Genomic DNA, 10,252 nt, shown 5'->3' with positions numbered 1-10,252 from the left:
TTGTTCACTCACTGTTCATGGGACACACAATCACTTTATTCAGAAAAAATATAAAAAATAGGTCCCACGGTACTATTTACACATTTAAAAATTATTTTACTACAGTATTTTCAGTTTTCAGCAAAATAAGTTCTATCCAAATAGACCCTTAAAAACATGAAAGATAAAATGGGTATAATTGCTAAAACCTTGTTAAAAATGGGGTCAATTCGAAAATGAAGAAAATTATACAAACAAAAATGACACAAAAGCTTAAGGACTTTTTTTTTTGGGGCAAAAAAAAGCTCAAGGACTTGACTCCTTAACAATTAAGTTAAAAAGACAGGAATTTTGTGCAAAACAAATCAAACCCATCCAAATTCAAAACCCCACCACTGTCTTTATGTCCAGTGTCTTCTCTACAGTCTTCTTCCCCTAAACTTCTCCAGCAAAAACAAAAACCAAAAGCATCATCAAGCAAACACACTTTTGGCAAAATAAAAAAAGACCAAAAACCAAAAACCAAAAACAAGAACAACCATGTCAATAATGTCCTTGACAACACCACTAGAAATCGTAGTCAAGAACCGCTTCTTAGGGTTCCTCATATGGCAGTCTATTCCCTCCACTGCCATCTTCCTCTTCTTCAAAACCTTCTTCATCTCCACACTCACCTCCACCACCACCACTTCCACTAGTAAAAACCCATTACTCTCTTTTGCTCCATCACTCATTTCACTCCTCACTTTCTTCACATTCCACCTCTCACAGCTCCTCTTCTCTGCTTCTCTCTCACTCGTCTCCTCGCCCTATCCCCATTCCCCTGCTTACCCTTTTGAGCTCTTTCTCGGCCTCGTCCGATTCTTTCTCGTTTCGGACTCTTCGGCTTCGGTATCGCCGGATTTTCGGACCCGGGCTAAGGTTTCTCTGAGCTTTGTGTTGTTTGTGGCGGCCTGTGCTGTGTCTGGGTTTGTGGGGCTAGTGTCTGTGTGTTGGGTCAAATCCAGTGGCTTTGATGGAGACTGGCTGATTGGCAAAGTGGGGTTCATTGGTTTTCTTCTTGGTTTGCTTTACAGCTTGTTTTATGTTTATAAGCACAGATGGATTTTGGAGTTTCCCATTATTCAGGTCAGTATGTGAGGGAGAGTTGAGAGACTAGATGGTTTAGAATGTTTTTATTGATTTTGTTATTACTTGGTGTTACATGTTGTGCTAGTTAAAATAATTGTGTTAGTCACATTTCGATATGGATGTTTTTGTTTTTTTCTTTATATGCTGTTAGTATTGGGTATGAAGTGTTAAAAGAGTATTATATGATAAATTAAATGTTGGAATGCATAGGGGATCAGGTGAAGATATATTTTCTACTGCTTCAGACTTTGATTCTGATTATAGGATATAATCATCATAGCTAAGACATCTGGGTGAGCAAAAATGAGGGTGTGATGTTTTTGATTGTGGAAAAAAGAGGGAAAGATTGTGTTTGCTCTTTTTTTAAGCCATATTCCTCTAAGCTTTGAAATTTATCATAGAAAATTATTATATATTCTTCAAATTACCAATAGTCCTGTGGTCAATGCCAGGAAATTATGAGTGCCTATCTAGTATTGGGTCGTGCTGCACTAAAATTTTCCTGTTTTTGATATGGTGCCTAAGATTTGGTGTTACTGTGTGTGCACACATTATCTTGAAAAATTCTCTACTGGTGATATGGGATAAATTCAGGCTAGATTGATGTTCAGATCAGTAATTACGACCACTTGCACCTATCATTGTTGTTCTTAACTTTCCTTTTGTTGTTGCTTGGGAGAAATCTGGGTGCTTATCAAATTTTCTGTCACTCTTTGATTACTATAGTGTTTATGCGTTGCTCAAAACATCAGGTTTTACCCTTGTCTTGAATAGCCTGTTATCTGCATCATAGCAAAAAAAGTTGATTTCTAGTTGAGAATTTTATGTCTGCCCATTTGGCATAGTGGTTCAAAGTACAACTTAAACTTCACTTTTATTTATTTATTAGGTACAACTTCTTTTAAAAGACTCATTTTTCGAAAAGATGAAACATAAGCTGAACCAAACTGCAATATTGTCATCTATAGCTATAAATTAGATTGTCGTTTATTCACAGAGTATGTTGCTTTCTAGTTATGACTTATGAGACTCATGGCCTCTACTTTTAATTGCTTGTTGTAACAGCGCCCACCTTTCTTCAGCTTCAAGATGGGGCTTCCTTCGGCTATTACTCGGGCTTTGAAGCTTTCGGGTGTGACTTACCTATTTTCAGCTGTTCTAGGATCAATTCTGTTGGATCAGTTTAAAGGTCAGGTTACAGTGAGAAAGTTCATTGCTGAGCAAATCATCTTTTGCATTGGGAGCTTTGCAGTGTTTCTATGCTGGGAATTAAGTCACCACTTACATCGGGTATAGTTTAGTTGTGAATTTTGTTCTTATCAGTATCATTTAGCTTTAGCAGGTGGTCAACTGACGCAATTCATATAATTGCAATATCCATTGATGTTCATATCATCTAGTAGCTGGTTTCATTGTTGTTAATCCTCATTGCATATCATGTCATTTATCTGATTCTTCAAGATACATTATGTCTTGCATGTTGTATTATACTATTATCCCTGACCAATGCCCTCACTTTCATTCCATCTTTCCTCTGCTAGACTAAGGCCTCGTTTGGAAGGAGGGAATGGAATGGAATGGAAAGGAATGAAAAGAATAATTTTATAATATTCTTCCCTTCCCTTGTTTGGGAGTTTTAATGAAGGGAATGGAAAGTCAATTCCTTTATTTGGGAGTTTAAGTGGGAGAGAATGAAATGAGTAGGAGGGAACACTCATTTCTTTCTATTACCTTAAAACCTCAAATTTTATTTCCTCCCGAAATTGGGAGGAATGAGAGGGAATGAAATTAGATTTAATGATTTTTTTTATTAAAACTTCCAAAATACCCCTATACATTCAACCCTTTATTTTAAAATAGGAGTCTAACAGTAATGTTGTTATAAAATAATTCCATTCAATTCTCTCCATATTACTCCCAAATAAGATTACTTACATTTCATTCCTTTCCATCCCTTAATTTTAAAACATCCAATCAAGGTTACTTAATTCCATTCTTTTCCATTTCTTTCTCTTATTTAAATACATTCTATTCCATTCCATTCATTTCCATTCCCTTATGATCATTCCATTCCATTCCCTCATGAACTTCCAAACGAAGCTTAAAAGAATCATACGAGGCATAAAAGAGGGAAAAACTGTAATCATGGCTGAAAATGCTCAAGCTTTATGTGGCAAATATCTATTTAACTGTATGCTAGTTCAAAATATTTTGCTTGGACTGTATATCTGGGGACCCAAAGAATAGCAGTTTTATAAGTTGGATATACATTTTCTTTTTTAAAATTTATTTCTTGATTGCTCCATTAGTCAAACAGAAAGAACATATGTACTTATTAAGAGAGGAACAGGCAAGAACATGAACAAGATTAGGGTTTATCAAACTTTGATCATTGTATTCATCTTCTTAGCCATTTCCCTATCATGTTTGGTTATTTGTTTATTTTCTGATAAAATTCTGAATGAAGATTATATTATTTACAATGCTGTTGAATTTTTATGTGTCCTGCGTCTATATATGCAGCAGGGGCACTTCTCTATCACTTCAGTAATCCACTGAGGTGCAGTAGACACACATATTAATCATCTCAATTTAATGATGAAAAACTTATTTAATGTATTACATACTGTCTCAAATTAATGTTTGTTATTCCTATATGCCTGGGTGTTATCCCTTTCTCTTTGAAGAATTATCCTCTTATCTAACCTGTCAAGGTGCAGCCTAGTGGTTGGAGGCTTGGGATGAACTGTAGACCCAGATATCCTGGGTTTGATTCCCAATAGAGTTCCTCCGGGGAAAAAAAAAAGAATTATCCTGTTATCTATCAACCCCCCTCCCACCCACCCACCCACAAAATAAAAAGAGCATATTACTGCGGTTATACATGTGAAAATATGTTTATTTAGGCTATGATTGGCAACTCTACATAAAATTCTTTTCACAAATTTCTAGGCTTGAGAATGCATGTTTCCTTGTTTTTTTGGGTTTGTTAACACTACTTTGAAGCAGGTATTTGAAAATGCATTCTCTATTTCTCTTTTGGAAAATGCATTTTACAGTAAAAATGAGAATTCCTGAAACTAAGGATTATTACGCAATTTCATTTAGCATAATCACTTTTTGGTAAGAATTTTAGCATAATACCAAAATTATTTTTCAAAACAATTTATTTTGCTGAAATTTATTCTTCTAGAATTCAAATTACAAATACAGTAGAGTTACCAAATGAACTTACTGTCTTTCCTTGATTCAACATGTTTGTTTATTGTTCTTGTACCCTACCGCGTGTCCATACAACCTGACTGCCGTATTATTTAGATGAGTTTTATTCTATTGCAAATTGAACTTTCCTCCCCAATATCCTTTATGGTTATGTGTAAATCTGCTTATCTATGTATAATTGACATACCTGTAAAGCAAATCCATTTATCTTTTAACCGCAAGACCTATAATATATATTTCTAGCTTGTTGCTTTTAATGGAGAGTTAATGAGAACTTAGTTGCAATGGAAACACTAGAATACATGCATCTTGGCATACTCTTCTAATAACATTTTGTACTCATTATTAATCACAAAAACAAATATCTCCTCTTCCCTCTAATCCTTAATGGATGAGGAATTCCATGTGAATAGCACCTGTCACTGTGATTTGTTTAAAATTTTTTATTCCAGCTATTTCTGGCTTCATATCCTTCCTGTTACCTCTAAAAAGACAGTCATTAATTGTTTGAAACTATGTGGCAATATAGGTGCTACATACAAAGAGGTTCACATTTGCACCACCCAAAGGGTCGGCAGCAGCAGAAACAAATCCAAGTGAGCATCTCCTTGCAGCCCTGGAGGATAGCAACCCAAATTCTCTTCTTCAATATCTTGCATATCTTGATCTCTGTATGGTCTGTGAGAATAATGTTGATACATGGCGACGAGCTGCCTTTTTTGAAGAAACGGGTGAGACTTACAAAAGAGTTATAGCTGTATGCTTGAGGCCTTTGGAAAAGCTTGCATCAAAGTTGGCTGAAGGTTTGGAAAGTTCTGTTGACAAAAACTCCCAGCTGTCCAAACAGTTACTCTCACCAACTGACTCCCGTCTGGAATCCAAGTATTGCAAACCACTGAAAAACTTTCAGGTACAAAACACTGTTGCTTACACTTGTGGATGTGTACATGCACAAGTGTGTGTGTTTGTGTGCATTATTTGTTGAAGCTCATCATGGTGTCTTGTCCTGAAGTGAAAAGATTACTTTTATTTAGACTAATTTTTAATTTTTAATTTTTTTTAAACTCACATGGGCTTACCTATGTGCAAGCACATTTTGCAACCTCCCAAACTCACGAGTGTCCGAGAATTTTCGGAGGACCTCCTTCATGACTCTACCTTTCTTCAAGCAAGTTGTTAAATAAGTAGTGTTGTGAATTGTAATTGTAGGAGGATTCCTTTTAATGATTTGTTATTATGATTTATTATTGCTGCTGTGTAACAGAAATTTCAATTCTTTCTAATGCAAATGTGACACACAGGTGTCAACTCCAACTTTGACTTTAAGATCTGCACTTGATAGATCTCTATACTAGATGCGTGGATGGGACTTGACTAAATTGTTTTTTGATAAGTAATACGTTTTATTAGAAAAAATGCATCAAGTGTATACTAGATGAACTACATATTGCAAATCAGAAAGTACAATGATCTATAAACTCCAATAAATTAGAAAAAGGATGTCCCTGTGCCTAGCATCCACTCAAATAACATTCTGATCATCTGCAACTTCAAATCTGCAATTATTCATTCACACCCATCAAAATTTCTATTCCTTTCCCCCCAGATACACCACATCAAACAATGGGGAACAGCTTTCCAAATGGCACTATTTCTGTCTCCCAAACCTGCCTTGCCAACATGCTATTATCTCCCAAACTCCTTGCATTTAATTTATGAGTTTTATTTTATTTTATTTTTTTTTTATTAATATGTAATGAACACTAACACCATATCAAGATTCTAAAAATAAAAAGGTTGAAGCCTTAGTACATGGAAATTATACAAGAAATATGCAGAAAAAAAGAATTTCATGGTGAACCAATATAAGTTTGTAAAGGATTGTTGTGACATCAGTCAGATGTGATAAAAGGCTTAGTTGAGTTGAGTTGAGTATATAAATGGACCGACATATCTTGTTCAAGGCCATTTGTTGATTTAGTTAAACCATAAATAGTAATAAGCTTTTAACCTTTGTTTTGACAGATGAGATGTCACTTAATTTTCTACATGTTTTACGCAACTGAAGGTCAAATCTTTATGTATAAGTACTGGGCATTAGAGCATTTGCAGCAGTGGAGCTATATAGGTATAATGGTATAATTTTAGCTTTTTATCACAAAAAACACAATGCAGCAGTGGAGCTAAATCTAAAAGATTTAGCTCCTCAGCTACAGTGCACATCTATTTTTAGATGTGCACTGTAGCTCACAGGTAAAAAAAAAAATACTTTTTTATTACAATTCTCTCTCCTCTCCAATTAAATATACATTTTCTATTTTCTCTCTCTCTCTCTATCCGGCTTCTCTCTTTCTTCTTTCTTCCTCAATTTTTTTTCTTTCTTTCTCGCCGGCCAGCTCCCCTCATCTCCCTCATCCCTCAGCTCGCCGGCCAACTCCCTCATCGCCGATCTGTTCCGCCGACCCAGCTCGCCGACCCACCCCAAGCACCATCGCCCACATTGATTCTGACGACGATTCCGACGAGGAAGCCCCCGACGCTGCAAACACTGAAACTCCGATGAAGACGACTCCTCCATTCGCACCTTCACCGCAGCTCACCTCGAATCCGCCAACGCGGGTGGAGGCTCCGGTTCGGCTCAGCTCGAAACACGCAGATCAAGACGGAGAATCTGAGCTCCTCCGCCACGGTTAAGATCAAGAATCTGGGTCCCACAGCTCAGGCCGGGAGCTCGGTGCCTGGAATCGTTGTTTAGAAGTGATTGATTCAATGAATTGAGAATAGAAATGGTGTTTGTGGAATTTGTGAATGTGGTTGTGGTTTTTTTTTTTTTTTTTTTTTTTTCTATGTTCTGTTGTGATTGTCAAAGTAGATGGTGGTTGTGGCCGCTGGTGGTGGTGGTGGTGGTGGTGGTGGTGGTTGTGGGTGGGGCTGATGATGGAGGTGGTTGTGGACGATGGTGTGGAGGTTTTTTATTTGTAGTGAGATATATTATTTTATTATAGTAGTTATATTATTTTATTGGGATATTTATATTATTTTATTGGGTTAGAAGTTAAAATAGATCCACTGCTGTAGTATGTGTGGAGCTAAAATAGATAAAGTGACTTTTTGTATAGTTAAAAAGCTAAAAATATAGATCCACTGCTGTGGATGCTCTTAGGAACACTGTAAACACCTCTAGTTAATATGGTGAAAAATTCAACCTGAAATATGTTTTAAACTCAACTCAACTTGAAATATGTTTTATAAGATAAAAATCTATATGCAATCAAAAGTTTTCCTTGTTCCTTTATAAGATTGCTAATTATAAAATCCCAGTCCCTATCATCATTTTGTGTGTGTGTGCTGGTGTTTTCTGCAACTCATCACTGGTGTCTTTAATCTCTGGGTCTCAGAGCTAGTCCAAAGAAACTATTTTTAATTTTCAGCTTTGTAGTAATGGGATAAAGACCCCTTGTTTGAAAAAGGTTTGGCGCGCTGGCATCAGGGTAAAATCGTTTTGCCTTAGCAGTAACATGGACGAAGGTGTCATTATACCAATTTCTGGTGTTGGTGGATATTTTTTTCTTAACCAAGGTGATAATGCTTATATATTTTCTTAATTAAGTGCTTGATACCTCCTAATCTTAAGCAGGAGACAATTATGTCTCTTGCTTTCATCTCCTGTCAATGATTGGCTTGCTTTCAGGGCTTGCTTTTCCAAACCTATATAGGTTAGATTTTCCAAGAAAAAAGGTATATGGAAGGTCTTGTACAGGTTGACCAGGACTTTGTGCACTTCTTTGAATATCAAAAAGTGAGGCTTATGGTATAAGTTGATTAAAGTTCTTACTGGTATGGAACATAAACGAAAGTGGTTATCACAGAGAGCACCTTTGCAAAACTCATATAGATTGTTCTTAAAATGGCTCTAAACTCCTTGAGATTAGAGCATACATGCCATCATCTACAGTAAGATTTTAGTTGTGATGGATACTGTTTGAAAGATCTTTCTTCTCCTTTATTTGTGATTTTGCATGCTGGCACCTTCCCATGCACAACGTGCTTGGGTGTCTAAAGGGGAAAGGATTCAAGCTGTGGGATTAGCAGCATATTTTAATTATCTCTCAAAAAAAAATTTGTGCTTTTGCATGTTGCTCTGGCTGTATGGAATCAGTGTTGTTCTTCCATTTTAGGACATAATGCTATCAGTCATTTTCTTATCTTGGGTTTCAAACTCAATAGATTCTCTCTTGTTCTTTTTAGAATTAATTTGGGATCCAACTTCTTAGCTGCTCTTTTTATCTGCCACACTCATTTTCTGTCTCTATTGGGAGCCTGTTGGTACTCTGTCATGGTAGATCTTTTCTCTACTGACAACATAATTTTTTTTCCCTACTCAAATTACTGTCTTGTCTCTCTGTATTTTTGTACATACTTTATTAAGGTTATGGGTTCTAAAGTTGAGTTTAGGTCACCTGTTTCATAGCATTTGAGGGAAATGTGTTAAAGACTTATGGAGGTGGATTCATAATTGTGTCTCGATATATTGAAACCATTGGAGATTGTTATTGAACTTCGACAACTCTATTTGCTGTTTTGTATTGATGAAATTCTTGCAATGCACATCACTTTCCTCTGTATATGAAACAGATGAGCATACATTAGTTCATGCAATGAATCTCATAAATTTTAATTGTAATCTAGGTTTCAATGGTCTATGCATCATGAATTTCTCATATATACTATTCATTTATAATATATTGGGTTTATAAATGCGTGAACATGCCAGCTAATTTTACCAATGATCTTAATGGTCCAATGGCACCTCTGGCCTCCCTAGGTACAAAGTGCCAAGGCCCAAGGGGTGAGCAAGGTCTTTGGTTTGAGATCTGTGGCAGCCAGGGGTGGGGGAGATTTAGGAATTTTCTAACCAAGATTAAAAAAAAAAGAACATGCTAGCTAATTTGTCAAAGTTTGACTCATAGTACAACTTAATAATGGAAACTTCATTATGCAGCTATTTGAATAATTATATAACCTAGTGATGGACACTCTTTATGCAGCTATGTGCATGGTCTGCCAGGACGGTTGCCTCACTGACTGCCTGCTCACACAGAGAAGATAGGTTTGGGGTTGCTCAGCTCTCTGGTAGTAATGCTGCAGTCATTTCAGCACTGTTATCTTGCCTTCTTGCCGTTGAGACATTCATGGGGAAGAAGACCAACATTCAATCCCCCCCTCATTTGATGGGGCCAGCTGGAATTAAATGGGCAACATCAAGCACTGGAAGAATAGATGGTGCAGTGGGTAAGAAGAGAGGTGGCCCTCTACATTCAAAAGCATATGCCATTGCTGATGTTTTGAGGACCTCAATCTACCATGTTGTGTCTGCTTTCCATGATGAAATGCTGAATGGTGCTAAAGCAGGACTTCTCGAGAAGGATTGGATCATCAGTGGTAAGCCTCTTTTTGGCACTCGTGAGCTCCTGGTGCAGAAATTGCGGCTTTTTCTGGACTTTCGAGCTAGCTAACTGCTAATTTACAGCCTACCTTTTTTGTTATCTTGTCCCCATTTGTGAACTTTCCTTTAGCACAGCACAAATGAAGAGGCAGTTTTGTTTGTTAATCCAGAAGAGCTATGGGCAGAATATAAAGAAAGAATGTTGTTTTGCTTAAAAGAAATATCAAAGAAAAATTCTATGAATTAACTAATATGATTCACAGGGAACACTTGGATTTAGCTAATGACCTTTTACCAATTTAAAGTTCCAATTGACTAAAAAGGTTTAGACATGTATATAGGCAATGGAGCCTTACCCTTTGGAGGGTAACAAAATTGTCAGGGCACAGTGGTTTTAGATGGTCAGGCGGTTTTAAGGAACTTCCTCTTGCCTTTCGACATCCTGGTACACTATACATCTTCTCCTTACCCTTT

At 36.6% G+C, this 10,252-nt stretch overlaps 1 protein-coding gene across 1 annotated transcript; it reads left to right on the top strand.

Annotated features, from left to right (window-relative positions):
• Positions 1-343: 343 nt before the first annotated feature.
• Positions 344-10,021, top strand: LOC115992367. The gene is made up of 4 exons (XM_031116547.1): positions 344-1,107; positions 2,176-2,400; positions 4,862-5,242; positions 9,381-10,021. Exons 1-4 carry the CDS (start codon positions 520-522, stop codon positions 9,846-9,848), a joined length of 1,662 nt encoding a protein of 553 aa, XP_030972407.1. The 5' UTR covers positions 344-519; the 3' UTR covers positions 9,849-10,021.
• The last annotated feature ends 231 nt before the right edge of the window (positions 10,022-10,252 follow it).

This window comes from Quercus lobata, chromosome 5 (genome assembly GCF_001633185.2).
Source record: "Quercus lobata isolate SW786 chromosome 5, ValleyOak3.0 Primary Assembly, whole genome shotgun sequence".
In the NCBI taxonomy this organism is placed as follows: Eukaryota; Viridiplantae; Streptophyta; class Magnoliopsida; order Fagales; family Fagaceae; genus Quercus; species Quercus lobata.
Note: the sequence above shows the minus strand (reverse complement) of the source record. Positions and strands in the feature narration are given on the sequence as shown.